We start from the raw sequence: 15,475 nt of genomic DNA on the forward strand, positions 1-15,475 counted from the left end.
CTTTTGAGCACTGCACCATCTTCCCTCCACCATTTGCATGACTGCAACACCATGCACATCTGGGTTTCACAATTTCTTCATTTCACATCTCTGAGAAAACACTCAGTGAGCTTGGTGTTTGCATTTAAGAATATAATATTAAGATCTTCTGCATGGGAAAGAATGCCAAGGTTCAGAAATGCAAAAGGTTCAGAAAAGCAAAGCATCTGAGCTTCCAGCATGGCATTTCCCGGAGCACCTGAAGGAAAAGAGGAATTCCACCCTGCTCCAGCACATAATCACCTGGTCATTCATTTCTGGCCTGCAGATACTACACAGGCAATCAGCAGATGACACAGCACAGCAAGGAAACAGAGCTGGACAATCAGAAAAAGAGGCTAGCTACATCAAGGTGGAATGCACATCTCTGGAGGAAATTATCTAGCCCTAGTTTGGAGCCAGGATAAAAATATCCCAATATAGAGCAGATTTGTTTTGATTCAAGGAGCTCTGTCATGCGGTCACAACTTTTTTTCTTTTAATTGGGACAGCCAATTATATTTTGTTTTGGTCAACCAAGATAACTACAGCCTTGGAAATCCATATAGGGTATGTTAACTGAATTGGATTATGCATTTTTGTTAGGCTGATACCTGGCAGGAAAGTAGAATTAACAGGGTGTATATGGCAAAGCTGGAAGGAAAGCTTGAGTATGACAGGTGGCTAGTTTAAGCTTAGACTGCAGAGTCACGACATCAAATGGAAGAAAGGATGCAGATATGGGGCATGCTAGCAAAGTCATGCTACACAGTTACATGTATAATTCTTTAAGATGTCACATCACTGCTAAAAAAATAGTTCGAAGCCTATGGAATAAAAAGTTTTTTCCTAATATTTTGCAATCATAAAAAATGTATATATTTGACTTGAGGTACTCAGACCCACATTGAGAAAAGCTTGTGGGAGGAGTAGAAAATTAGTCATTCAAGCCAGCAGAACAGAAAACAAAGCAATAGGACAACAGGTGGAGGAAGGTACAGAACTGAAGAGCCTTGAAGATATCTAACCTTTGATACAGCACAAGAACAGAACCAATAGAGAGAGGGAGAGAGAAGGAAGCTGTAGAGCACCAGCAAGGATGATCTCTAAGCTTGTGCTGACATTTTCTTCTGTTCCAAAATAACCCACATCCAACAGATTCATACAGGGCAGATGAAATCCAAACTTAACCACACAAACTGTTACACAGGAATGATTTTACACTGCTAATTGTCCTGCTGAAGTTAATATAGTTATGTTCCTGCCCTTCAAATACATTATCACCAAGCATCACTAATCTTCTGCTTGCTAGCACTTTAGGTATGCAAGGAGTAATACACTTCATTTTTGCATTCTTCAGCCGAAATGACTAGTGACAAAATCACATATTAGAGGAATGAAGGATATGGAAAACAGTTATAAATTGCTTAAATGACCAAGCATTTTATATTTAAAAATCAACATTTTGCCATTTACGCTGTGTTTATTCTTCTCTAAACATGTAGGAGACATTATATGTCACAGTAACAGTTTTACATATGCACACATACATCAATAATAATTAAAGGCAAAGCAATATAGAATATAGTTATTTTCACAGGCTGCCCTGCCATAGCCTAGGCAATATCATTACCTGGTTCAGTAAAGTTACAGGTACACAGTGTTCCAAGTAACTGACCTAGAAATATCTCCATAAAACTATTCTCATATCCTCTCCTGTTCTCTTCATCCTTCCCCTCCCCAAGGAAATATTTTTAATTGCTTGGATCCAGCTAAAATGAAGAGCACTGATTTCTAATCAGTCCATCTCTTACAGTGCAGGGAAGCAGAACACAACCTCAAACATTAGCATCTTGTTTACTTAGACTGAAAAAGAAATCCTCAGTGCAGTACCACATCCTATGCATTTAAGTTCTTAGCAAACTGCTGGTACCATACAAATGCTGCAGTTATCATAATGCATATATGCACACACACATCCATAGGGCAAAACCTAATTGCTATGTGCCAGTTTGTACATGAGGACAGTTTCGGACTGCCAGTGACAGTCCAGATGGCAGGGCAAAATCATCAGAACAAAGACAGTTTTGCTGTGCTGCAACTGTAGCTGGGTGACTCCATCAGGATCAGAGATGACAGAACCACCTCAGCAGAAGCCACACGAGAGCAGGGAAGACATGTCAGCTGCCAAGTAATATGAAGTCAAAAATATTCCTGCAGCAACAGTATTTGAGACCAGCAGATGTGCAGAGTAGGCAGAGAGCAGGTGTTTGACTGGTTGACTTTTCCCAGGCTTTTCTTTTGTTAAAGCATCTTCTGAAGATAGGAACTTGGGATCCCTCTGAAGTCTGGACAATACAAGCCTGCTGCTCCTGTGGCAGGACAGCATCAAAGACCACAATGCCACAGAGACTTCAGCCTTTATTTTGGCACTGAGAGGCAAAGTTTTCAAAAAGCTAGTGAATAAGGACCAGCATTTTCCACCCTAAGCCTCAGCTCCAAGCAACATAAAAATGCCAGACCCAAGCTACGTTCACAATCAGGTTACAAACATAAGCAGAAAGAAGTGGAATATATTTTCACATCCTGTACACATGACCTAAGTAAAAATATGCCTGAAGTTAACACAAACATCTGTAGCTTTGAACAAACAGATGAGGGTATCCCTCCTGGATTTCACAAATATGAACTGCCTTATTCCAATGGTACTTGACCTCAAAACATCTACTCTGAAGTAGCTATATCCATACAAATGAGTAATCAGCAGATGTACTGGAGCAGCTTGCATTCTAGTCACAACTCTTTCTCAAGTTAAATAAAAGAAAACTGATAGTTAGACAGGCCCAGGTTATGAGATTCAAAAAGAGGTGGTGTTGGGAACTAATGGACATATCCAATACATGAGAAAAACAGCAGCTACCATCATCAAGAAAATTCAACTTGAAGGTCTGGTTCATCTCTCTCCTCACCTCTTTTATACAGCATTACATGCATGCATGCATTTGCAAGTCATATAGCCAGTACCCAAAGAACAGAGTATATGGGCTGGAGCCTGATTTGCAGGAGGTTACTGGGAGGGTGGGGGTGGAACAAACAAACGAAAAAACAGTATATAGGGGACTTCACCACCATCAGTGGCTGAGCAGGATTTGAATACTGTGCCCAAGGGAGCACCATCAGGCTGTGGTTTGCTGGAGAGTGATGTGGTCAACCTCATGACAAAATAGCACTTATGCTGCATTTTGTAGCACAAAACCATTCACCTTCAGAGGGACAACAGCGTGATCCTCCATCCCTACCTTCTGGACATGACTATGCTGGTCATCTTTTGTCCTTCCTTCCAACAGCGGTCTGGAAAGCATTCAGACAACATCTTGAATATTTCCAAAAAACAGACACAGAGCTGTAATACCGTTTTCAGGAAATGTAGAGCCATAGTCACTTCATTCTGCCCTTGGGCAAATATGACAATATCTGGCAATGACGTTTTATAAATAAAATGGAAGAAAAAGTAGTTTAGTTCCTTTCAATGTATTAGATTATAATTTTATTACATTATTATATTATAATTGAATGCCTGGTTACATTCTTGTAATCGAAACTAATGTAAGTCTATGCACCTTGTGACAGCATTAGTATTTCTACATGGGGTTCAGCTAAAATTCCCCAGTTCTTTTCTGTTAACTTAGTCTCAGTTTTGCTGATCAACTAATTTCAAAATGTCTGCAAAATAAGTTTTCTGTGGGTATGGTGCAGAAAGAGAGGAAGAAAAAAAGACTCCCATCGTAAGATGCTCTGTGTATATTAGGTTGTTTTAGAAAAATCACACCAGATAAATGACAGGTGACTGTGTATCATATGAGAGTCAAAGACTTATTTCTGTTATTTGCATTCTAGTGATAACACCTCTAACATAAGCATTTATTTAGTTTAGTGACTATCAAAAAACACTTCCAGGCTGAACTAAATGAGTTTCAAATACATATCTTAGATTACTTCTAATCTAAGGACTGTAGCATGCAAAAATCTTTGCATCCAGTCCTTCTACTAAAATCTCTCTCAAAGTTTAAATGCTTTATTCTGTTTTTTTTAAAAACACAAATGCAAAGATGCTATTTTTCAGTCTCAGCATAAAATCACATTGGTTCCTCTCCAATACAAGCTGAAAAGGACAGTGGAGATTTCAGCTGAGAACGACAAAAAGAAGTGGAAAAGGAACAGTTACGCCCTAATACTATTGTGATACCAACTTCCTGCTACATTCATGGCAATCTTTACTTTTGGTCACAAGGGCTTTTTATTCAGAGAAGTTAATGCTTATGCAGAATTTTTAGTGACCGTGAGGAAGCCATTACCTTTTTTATTAAGAAGGAATCTGTAGCTCAACCTTCTCCTGGCCATTAAATTTTAATAAATACAAGTATCTAATGCAAGTTAATCCTGTATCTTGTTACAGGAAAATATAATTTTAGATTTTTGTATTAACTCCAAGCCTCTAGAACAATTATCTGACATAAAGAGTAGGGAAGTATTAGTTTAAGAGAACTGAAGATTTACATGCATCTGCAGTTTAAGTTTGGCATCTGATTCCTGTTCTGTCATTTCAAAAATATTCCTACAAGGAAGCCCCTATTTATTCTACAGAGTTTGCCAAAGAAGAAAAGTGACCATCAAGAATGAAGGACAGAGCGTAAAATATACTGCAATGTTGGTCAGTGCCATACTCTGCCCAGCTGCCAAGGAGCCACATCTCTGCACGGGAAAGAGCACAGGCAATCACCTATTACTGCCAGGAACATTTCAGTCATGGGGAAAACGCAAAGGAAGAGTCAAAATTCCTTTCCTCCCTTCTGCAGGACAGGAGCACACTCTCAGCCACATTCACAGCAAACAAATGCACAGAGCACCTTCACAGATGTATCGCGGGAAATGCGTCATGACACTAAAAGGATTCAAGTGTTTGCTCCAAGACAACATCATCAAGAGGCAACACCAACATGGGAAGGCTGGAGACAAAAGGAATGGGATAGAGGAAGCAGAGCTAGGTGTCAGCAGGTATCAGCTCAAGAGCAATCCTGGCATCTTGCCTTCAGCCCCTGGAAAGCTATGACTCACTATTTTCTGAAGCAGCTAAAACTGAAATGACTTAATGGGCCTACTGCAGGCATATGGGTGGGAAAACACATTCCCTTCTGATGCAAGAACACTGGATGGTGCTGGAAACTTCTCTGAGAGAAATGGGGGGGTAAACAAAAACAAAAAGGGAGGTTAGCAAAAAAAGACAAAGAAGTATAGGAAAAGGTTACGAAGCAAGCTCCTGACACAGCTGGCAAAGAGAAAAGAGCGAGCATTTACCTTCAAATGAGGGTGGCAAAAGAACACACAAGAGACTCTTGGCCTGAATTATCAAATATACTTCAGCTGCTGCTAAAATAAAATCTTCCTCTTACAGTCAGCACTGCCCTCATTTGAAAGGCTTCTTTTTTTTCTTCTTCTCTCTCCTCTTGTAACCCCAAACTATCTATTCCTACCTGAGCTGCAGCATAGCTTGTGGTGGGTCCATTGCCACCTTGGACATATTTCCCAGAATAATCTATGCAATCTTAAAACAGCTCATTTTCAGTCATTTTTCATCAACAGCATAGTCTAGATCTAGGACCTCCAGAAGACAACCAAGATGTTCATCCTGGAGGTTCTGGTTAATAACTGGGCAAACAGAACTCTCACAAGTAAAGCTCAGCCGTGTGCAAAAGCAATTTTCTTCCCAAGCTACATTTGGCAAAGCAGAATTTGCCTCATTTTAAAAAAGCATGCAAGTATTCATCCAAATTGAAATAAATACTGTATTCCTCATTCTGAAAGAGTCCCAAAATCAGTTGGTAGATGCCAAAGCAGGATGGAGTCTTTGCCGAGGTGGGTTAAATAAAAAGAGTATAATCCATGATAGGGAGATCAAAAGAATCCTGGAATGCAAGGGGAAAAAAAAAAAACAAAAACAAAACACTCTACAAACTGATTTACATGATCTCAGTGTAACACAGACAACAAGATGATCAGCTGGACACTCTTAGATATATTACACTACCCACAAACATCATTCCAGTTCCTTGAAAGACACTGCAATTAGGGTCTGAAGGGCAGATCTTGCCCTTAGTAATGTTCTGATATTGGCACAGGTGGCACATACGTGTTTTCTTACAGAGACTTCTATAAAAGCCTCTGAAAAAAAAAAAAAGCATAAAGACTTCCACGCATCACATTCACACAGTTGTTCAGTGTACACTATGTGATGTATGTTATTGTAGGTATGTAGCCTACAAAAAAAATCCTAAAACATCATTTGTTAAAAATAGCTGCCTATACAAACTAAATCTGGAGATCTTCATCCAGAAAGACCACCATTGCTCCAGGAGAAGGAAAAAAAAAGCGACAACTGCATAACGGTCTAGCAATGTCGCAGCCCACTCTAGATTGCCCTGCAAGCGGCCGTCTGCACCCTGAGGAAGTACAGTAAGTATAGTGCAGCCCATTCAGGTTGCTGGAATGGGCCTGATCATACGCTCAATTGCATCTATTCATCACAAAATTTCAATCCGCACCAGCGGCTGCATTTACCACCAGCCACTCCGCTGCCCCAGGTGACTCCAGCACTTGGGCAGCCTGATGAACCGACTAGCCCCACTCTTGTCCCCCTGCAGTGACTGCAAGTTACACTTTGAAGCTCAAGGAGCTGTGTTTACTAAAGAGCAATATATTAGCAGCACTTTTGGCTTCATGCTTTTGTAACAACTAAGGTCAGGCCTTTTGCAGTCATGTTCTACAAGTTTCAAAACAATTTATGCTGCACTAATTATTTTTGACTGAACCTTGCTAAATAATTACTGTTGAAAAGATGACTTAAGAACAGGCAAGTTACTCCATTTGTTTGAGAAGAATGATGACTAATTATGTCTGTAATTTTATTTTGTATCTCAGGGGAAAAAAAAAAAAGTATAATCTTGGCTTCTTTCAGGTCAATGGCAAAGTTCCTATTACGTTTTTTTGAGGCCAGATTTCACCACAAAGTAACAAGCTACACAATGGCTGGAAATAAATCTTGCTGAAAGAACACAGGCCATTTAAAAGGACTCCAGCAACTTCATAATCACAGTTTACTTTTTTAAAATCTGTTTTCACAAGTAACACCTAAGACTACCGTAACTGAAAGACACAAAAATTTTGTATTTACTTTGTGAATTACACTGCATTTTATATACTTCAATTTACCAACAACCCTAAAAACATTTCCTCTGTCTGTGTGGGTCTTCCATAGAGCAAGAGAAGACTAAAGTAATAAAATGTTATGATGCTTCCTTTTTCTTTAATTAAATCAATTTCAATTTGATCTGACCCCCTTCTCCCTCTGCACCTTCCTCTCCCAACACACACAACCTAGTCACTTAGGCAGAACTGGGAGCTGTAAACTCTACCTTTATGCTACCTAATACGGAACATCTCTTGCACTATATAAAATGATAGTTGTTAAAAATCTAACTATGCTGCACGGATATTACTTTTATTAGCTCCCATCTAACATAATAATATTCTTTCCCTCAGCCCCTAAAATTTACACTCCTCTCCTTAATTGTCCCTGTCCCTCCCCACCCTTCCAAATCCTTATCATAGATAGAAGGAAGAAAAATGCTGATCCTTGCGTGGTGTCTACCAGAGCAGATTATCCCACACAGCTAGGATTACTTTCCAGTGTAATATCTAGAACACCAAACAGCATTAGCCCAAATAAAAATTTGAGAATGGAGTTCATCTAAGATCAAACTGAACAATGGTACACAGTCATGTACTCATTTTTTTCTTGCCTTCCTAGAACACCTATGATTAGAGCTTCTTATGACAAAACCACCGACTTCAGATACTTGCTGCTAATCATTAAATAGCTGATTACTATTCCTTGAAAGAGAGGATCTGCAGGGCACAAGGTATAAGAGCCTAACTCTGCAGGCTTGCTGCAGGGGAGGGCCATTAAGTAGACCATTAGGGATTCAGGGGCTGACATATTAAACCGAATGCTTGCCGCTGGCATTTGAGGCAGGAGCTTGGAATGCTTTTCTGAAAAAAAAAACCTCTGCACCTTTGCACTCAGGTCAGAGGGGGGAGGGGTGAAATCAGTGCAACATAGCCCATTTATCCACCTCACGCTAACGTTCTGCATAGAGGCAAATAAAATCATCCTCAAAGAAACTAAAGCTGGTTTCACTTCTCTGCAACAAGGTCTGTTAGCTGCCTATTGGACTATAGCAGAGGTCCATGCAAGAGGCATTTAAAGGCTTCAATTCACAGGCAAGGACAGGGTGGCTTGGGATGACTGAGGAATTTACTACACATTATGCTCTAAAATACTCCTGTGACATTTCAGGATCTAATCTGGAACAGCTCAGGCTATCAGGCACCAGGAGGAAAGGAAGAATCTAGAGGAAGTAATCAAGTTTGTCACTCCATACCATGCCATTCCCAGGACCTGACACCAAGACAGCCAGCCTTCATATGGCCTAGACCCAAAATAAGAAAGACAGCATTTTTAGCCACAAGAGTCCAGTTTTGGAAACCCTATCTGGAGTCTAGCCAAATCTGATCCTGCTTATGCCTGGGTCTGAACGTAAAACATTCCTGGGGCTAGCCCTTAGGTGTGTCATCTCCAGGAAACAAGTCACAGCTAGGAAGGAAAGCTAAATCCAAGGATGGAAGAATAACAGCCAGTCAGGAAAAACAGATCTGCACAACCAGACTTAAGGAGGTGGCAAAACTGCCTCCCCATGAGAGTCAGAGCTGGGTGCATCGCCTGTGCTCTGTAACAATTAATATCACTGCATCAACGTTCAAGGCAAAATAGCTAAGAGATTTAAAAATTACAAGTATAGTGCCTTACACTGCCCTTAATACCAGGACATTTTAACAGGTGCTCAGGTATTTGTTTTACACATCGAGCACACTACAGCACAGAAACGTTAAGCCCCAGTGCTTTCCAAGATTTCAGTCCAACAAGCCTGTTCTGTGTGGGAATGATTTGTCCATGTAATCTACCCAATGTGCATTTCCAATCCAGAATCCAGCTGTGCTCATTTAACCTTGGCTCACATGCACAGGGAGTGTTCTCTTCCTAAATGGCTAGGGAAATTTAGAGGGTGAAGTTTTAAAAAAAACACTACATTTTCATGGCACGCTTAAGATCACACTGCAAATCCCTGGTTCCTCCAGTTAAATAATTCAGTACGTGCATCTTGTTCACTGAACTAGGAAGTGTTTAGTGGGACTGGAGCACCTTTAGTTGGATCTGCAACCTACTCTCACTCCGATTGTCTCTCATAGAATAAATTATTTGGAACAATGTATTATACAGCTCCAAATAAATGCAAATGGTTTGTAATAACGCGTGATGTTAGATTGTTATACAGATTCTGAATATGGTCTAGGAGACTCAAGAGACTCACGTTCTGTCATGAATAAATGGAGGCAAGTTTTGAAATCAAGGAAATTCCACTGAGAGCACTTTGGTATGAAATCTCTCCAATTTACATCAAGGGACTATAAAATACGATGTGTCAGCCTGACAAATAACTGCTATTCAATCACTTGAGAAAAAGATTGTTTCTCCAACAATCAGAACCTGAAATAGAAACAGCACCTTATGTCTCAAATGCAAAATTTTAAACTATTCCTAGGAACAGAAAGGAAAGTCAAAAACCAACACTGGACACACATGCAAGAGAGGTGCAGCTCAACATGAAACAGCCATGTTCTCCAGCAGGTGAGTGGTCTTTCAGTTGAGAACATATTCCAGCACCAATCTCAGAAAGACAAAAGCAAGTATTTCTGTGCCAAGATCCTTATTTGAGACAGGACTACAACCTCTCGATAAGAGCAGTGGTGAGGTGAGGAAGAAAACAAAAGGCATGCACCTGACTGCTGATGCTTGCTGCACACTCAGGGAGTTCCATCTACTTCTTGCAAACAGCTAGTGAGCTTCTTCAAAGACCATACCCTGCCTCTAGAATTTATTCTAGTTGCTTCTGACAGTGGAGTTTAGATCTGCTAGACATAAAATTTACCCTAATTCTTATAGCTAATCTCATTCTAGTAGTGAAAAGAAACAAGGTACTTTGTTCAGCCTTATACATCCAGTGGAGAAATAAGAGAGAACCCCACAGGTCACCATGACAGTCTTTAACAGACTCAGCATGGCTCTCAACAGCAAGTCCGTCTGCTCTGCCAGTAAGCTTGACAACCACCATCCAAAATCCTTTCTTCAGTCCTGAGTATAAACTTGTTCTGAACACAGCAAGAAGCACCCCCACAAATCATACATACCTGATCACAACCTGCATTCACCAGTTCCTGGAGCATCTGCCTATTTACTTCAACAGTTGCTGTAGTGCCCGACTCATTAGCAAAAGGCAGCAAAGAATATCTAATTTCTCGCAGAGCTTTCTGATAAGGTCCAAACTTAGGTGTTTGTCTCATCTGCTGCTGCCTTGCAGCATCCTTCCCTACTAAAATCTTAGTGTCCAGAGAAGTTTCGCTGCCTGGTCCAACTGGCAGTCCTTGACCTGAAGATTTGGATGGTTGTTTTAAACCTTCTCGAATCTCTTGTAACCTTTGTCTGCTGTTTCCAGAATATGTCGTAGCAGGAAAAGTCTTTGGCCTCATTGTTAATCCAGTTTTCTCTGAGCATAAATACAGCCTTTATTCTTTTTAATTACTTTATTCCTAAAAAGTGTTTGTCTTTTGATGGTATCAATTTCTTGTAAACATAATCCTTCAAAAAAAAAAAAAAAAAGGCAAAAACCTCAAGTGATTTCTGCCAGTGTTTTACTTCAGTTCACAATCTTCATGTTTCCTACAGAAAATGAAAACCCTTGGAATCATCATTTTGCAGACTGATGGTGTCTGAAACAAAAGAAAAAAGAAAGTACGCACAATTAAATTGATATTGTGAATGCCTCCGAAGGGGCAGCATGACAATTAACCAAGTGAAAGTGAATGAGTTTAACCTATTAAGCTGTCACAGCTTGATTCCCTTTAATGATTTTCATTTTATCTGCTTTCAAGGATAGGATTTGGAAAGGCTTTTTTAACACGATCAATAAAAAAAAAAAAATCTTTTTTTTGTTTCATTTTCAAAATAAATGAAAATAAAAAAAAACTCAAAAACTCCAAAGTTTAAGATTTTTACAGTACCTAATAGTGGCAAGTTTCCCATCCAATTGCATAACTAAACCCTGGACAAGCCTATCCTACTTCATAATTAGGGAAGAGTACGCTCATGAAACATTTTTCCCCCACTTAAGATCTTGTTTGTTTTACACTAGCTGAGCTCAGTTTCAGAAGTTTATGAAGATTTATAACGGAAAAATTGATGACTCTAACCATAGCAACTTCTAGTATTTCAGTAACAAAGTGAATAACAACAAGACAAGATATTTTACCATTCCACATGATTATCTTAATAAAAATCAAAGGTAAGAATTCTCCCCAGAATTGGAAGATTAAGAAAAAAAAAAAAAAGATATTTCATTAGCTGTGCCTTATGGGCAAGAAAGAGGGTGAAAGAGTTCCTCAGTAACAGCAGGAACGGCAGAAGCAGTGGTTTCGGAGTTAAGACAAAAGATCCCAACAAAGGAGGGAAAAAAAAAAAGAAAAAAAAAGAACAGACTTCTAGATAGCTTTTTGTATTTCTTCTGACATGCAGCAAAGGAGAACTATACAGCAAAGCTGAGCTACCATGCAACTTGTGATCTTTGTGCTGCATGAAGATACAACGAAAAACCCATCTTAACTGATTCTTTGTAGCATCACCGTAATATAAATATTAAATAATGGTACATTCAAAAGAGGATTAAAAATATATACTTATCAGAAACATCACAAGTTATTGATGCTGCTTCCTCAAGTTACCTTCTGCTACTGACACTCACACTTGTGAAACGTCTCCCGAGCATAGCTCAAAGTCACTTTGTTAGGTTCGTTGCAGTTTTGTTCAGTTGTTTTGAAGTGGCAAATACAAAAAGGTGTACTACAGGTTCTCATCAGTCACTCAGAAGTTGACTGGAGTTTCTCCCCCCCCCCTTTTTTTTTTTAAAGTGTGCTTCACTTCTGATCATAGCACATTTTAGCATCAGAAGGAGCTTCTCCAACGAAGCATTATTTCTCATTATTTTCATATGCTTAGAATAAAAGTCAGTTCACTGTGACAGCTCTTACTGTGACAGCTATAACATTTCCCAACAAGGCCCCCAAACCGACCATTTCCATACATTTACCACCCCTTCTCACAGCCAAGTAAATGGCTTACTATTGTGAAGGCCAAGAGTCTGGACACATTCAACTCTGAAGCCCATCATCACTTCCTCATTAGTACAGGGTCCACTGCCAAGAGAGGTTCAAGCCTTCCTCTGAAATCAAGGACTGAACAAGAGAAATGCAACAATGAAGTCAGACCACAGCCGCCTTCATGATAACTCACCACTTCAGAACACAATAACGAACAGAGCTACTGCATACATCTTATATACACACCCTCAGAAAGCATGCCACATACCCCTCTAATGGGAAATTTCTGTAGAGTGGTGGAGCTCTATGCCGAAAGCTCTAGGACCAAACTGCTGAGAATGTGCAATGCAGGACACACATATGAACCTCTTTTCCTCACATTTAAATGCTCTGAAGCTTATCTAAAGGATACCTGTGATGTATCTGGGGTACTCTCTAAGGATATCCTGCAAATCTAACTCATACAGGACTAGAAGCGGCACACAAGCATCTCGGACAGGATTTGTCCTTTGCTTTGAGGAAAGTGTTAAAGCTGTTTATCCATATTTTGATATTTTCACAAGCTATAAATCAGCTGTTAGTCAAAAACAGATCATGTTTTCATGGCTCTCAATGAAGATAAGGGGAACTGAAGTATCCTGAGGGCAGAATTTTACCCACCTAGACAGGATATAGCAGCAGCTAATACACAGCTTTATTAAAGCAATGCTTTTTAAAAAACAGTATCACTAATCAATAATACTGTAGCCGTTCTAGGAATACATCTTAATTAGCTAGTACTTAAATGATACAGAGCAATTAATTGGTCTGTAACTGTCTTTCCTGCCCTGACAGCAGCAAGCAACATATGGCTGGGTTTAGGGATCTGGGTTTTCTTCCTCTTCTCAGACCCTGTGCCAACACTCAGGCCGGGGACGTGCTGGAGAAGCTTGCAATTCCCCCACCTTTTTGCAGCAAAGGACTGGTTTCCCACTTACACACATGCTTCACATAAAGAACTTTCGTGACCCTTAGCCTAAGCTTGAGTCTAATAATGCTAGGTCAGGCCAGCTGGCAGCTTTTTCAGCTTTCTTTCTGGTTTAGCAGTATTGTAAATGTAATGCTGATCATTTAGGCAGTATGAATGAGAAGAACAACAGCAGCAAGTACCATAGCTAACTGTAAATGTGTTTTATATTTTGCAGAAGGGTTTTTTTAAACTAAATATGTAGGATAGGCCAAGAAATCGGAACATTTAAGTATTACAGATTATTTACAAAGAAAGACAAGCTGCCTGCTTTTAAGTATTCCTGTGATTTGTATTTTTAGAAAAAGAAATAAGAGCGTTGTATGCTTTAGAGAAATATGTAATCTAATTCTGTCTAAGCATTTCTGACTGTACATCTGGATTTGGATAACTCTGTATCCTTCTAATCTGCACCTTGCCTACTGCATGAATGTATCAGTAGCCCTCCTGCCATCACACGAAATGATTTTTCAGAATTATTTTTGAGCTTCAAACTATTCTGACTAAACACTAAGGTTTTTTTCCCCTCCCTGAAATGTTACAAACTCTGCACTAACTTAGAAGCTTGACCATTACTCTTAAGATATATTTCGAATGAACATAACATTAATTACACCAAGTTAGAATGATTTTTGAATAAATGATTTTTCTTCTTCAGTTGAGAAATACTAATAGCTGTTCTGGCAGCAACCAACCAGCCACGCTGAATTGAAATGCTGAAGCCTCCTCGCAGCACACTAGCTATTCTCCCTCCTGTTCCTTCATTCACCAACAGGCTTCATGTGCCAGCAGCTCTGTGGAGCTGGGAGACACGAAAGAAACTAAAGCTCAGTTGCGATTCAAGAGCAAAGTCACAACCCCCGAGCTCGTGAGCTGCTTCCAAGCCTACAACCCTGCAGGCGCTGTGGTCAGGTGAACCAGCGCTGCAGAACTAAAGAACGAAGTTTGAAAAAACTGCCACAACTACCTTCCCCCTCTCAATTTAGAGCTTTTTTTTTTTTTTTTCTTTTTGATCACAAACTTATGGAAAGGGGGACTGTCTACTTCGTGCTGGAAGGTCCAGGACTCGCAGGGGGGCTCCTGGCCATTCACCCCCGCACAAACCACGCTCCCCTTTACACACTGAAAGCGGCAAGGAGAGCTGAGAGACGGGTTTTCCCCAACCCGTTCCTCCTCTCCTTTCTCCCTGCCAGCGACACTGCCCCAAAGTGACTCGCCGCCCGTGTCCGGCGCAAGCCGCGGGCGCCGGCCCGGCCCAGCGCCGCGGCCCGGCGGTAACGCCTCGCCCCCCGGCATCGGCACTTTTCTTGTTGTTTTTTCGCCTCATTGGCGCAAGTGCCGCTCAGAGGGTGCGCGGGGGCTTCACCGCACACGCGTCGCTCGGGGGGACTGCGCGCTGCGTGTCGGCAGTGACCTTCAGCTGCCTGGGGACGGCAGGACCGCGCCGCGGCCACCCGCGGCTCCCCGCGCTCCGCCCCACGCGGGGCTCCGCGCCCCACGCGGGGCCGCCCCGGGCTCCCCCGGCCCCGCGGCCACCCGGCCCGGCCGCCCCCCTCGCCCCCGCTGGGGCCGCCCGAGGCCTCAGGGCGCCCCCGGGCCAGGCTGGCGCACGGGCGCCCGCTCGACCGCTCCCTCGGCCCCTTCCAACTTTCCCCCCACCCGCGTCCCGCCGCCAGCGCCGCGGGGAGCCGCGCCCTCGCCCGCTCACCTCCTCGGGGTGCCTGGCGCCGCCCACCGGGGGCCCTCAGGGAGCGGCGCGGCGGCCGCGGCCGCGGCCCCGACGGCGCGGGCCGGTCTCCATCTTCCGCCGTGGCCGTCGCGGGCGCCGAGTGCAGGGCGCAGTTGGGACATTGGCTACATTGTTAGCATTCCGCGCGCGTCACGTGACCCCGGCGCCCGCGTCATTCCACTCCCCCCCGCCCCTCCCGGCACATACCAGCGGGGGGAGGGGCCTCTGGGCGGCAGGGCGGGAAGGGCCGTTAGGGCTGTGGCGGCCCCCGGGGGGCGGGGGGAGCTCCGCTGTGGGGGCGACCCCCTCCTCCGCCCTCAGCTCCCCCCCGCCCCCCCGAGGGCCGCCCTTCCCTGGCTTTAAAACCACCTTGTGGGGCTCTCTCCCTTCTGACCCCC

At 42.3% G+C, this 15,475-nt stretch overlaps 1 protein-coding gene across 1 annotated transcript in view; it reads right to left on the reverse strand.

Moving 5' to 3' along the window:
• The window catches only part of LATS2 (large tumor suppressor kinase 2), a 50,350-nt gene extending 35,185 nt beyond the window's left edge, over positions 1-15,165 (reverse strand). The window contains exons 1-3 of the mRNA XM_067290263.1: positions 15,057-15,165; positions 12,365-12,477; positions 10,381-10,959 (exon numbers count right to left, since the gene is read on the reverse strand). Coding sequence (XP_067146364.1) covers positions 10,381-10,719 — 339 coding nt within the window. The 5' untranslated portion in view covers positions 10,720-10,959; positions 12,365-12,477; positions 15,057-15,165. The remainder of the gene's footprint in view (positions 1-10,380; positions 10,960-12,364; positions 12,478-15,056) is intronic.
• Between the last annotated feature and the right edge of the window lie 310 nt (positions 15,166-15,475).

Source organism: Apteryx mantelli, chromosome 1 (assembly GCF_036417845.1).
Source record: "Apteryx mantelli isolate bAptMan1 chromosome 1, bAptMan1.hap1, whole genome shotgun sequence".
NCBI lineage: Eukaryota > Metazoa > Chordata > Aves > Apterygiformes > Apterygidae > Apteryx > Apteryx mantelli.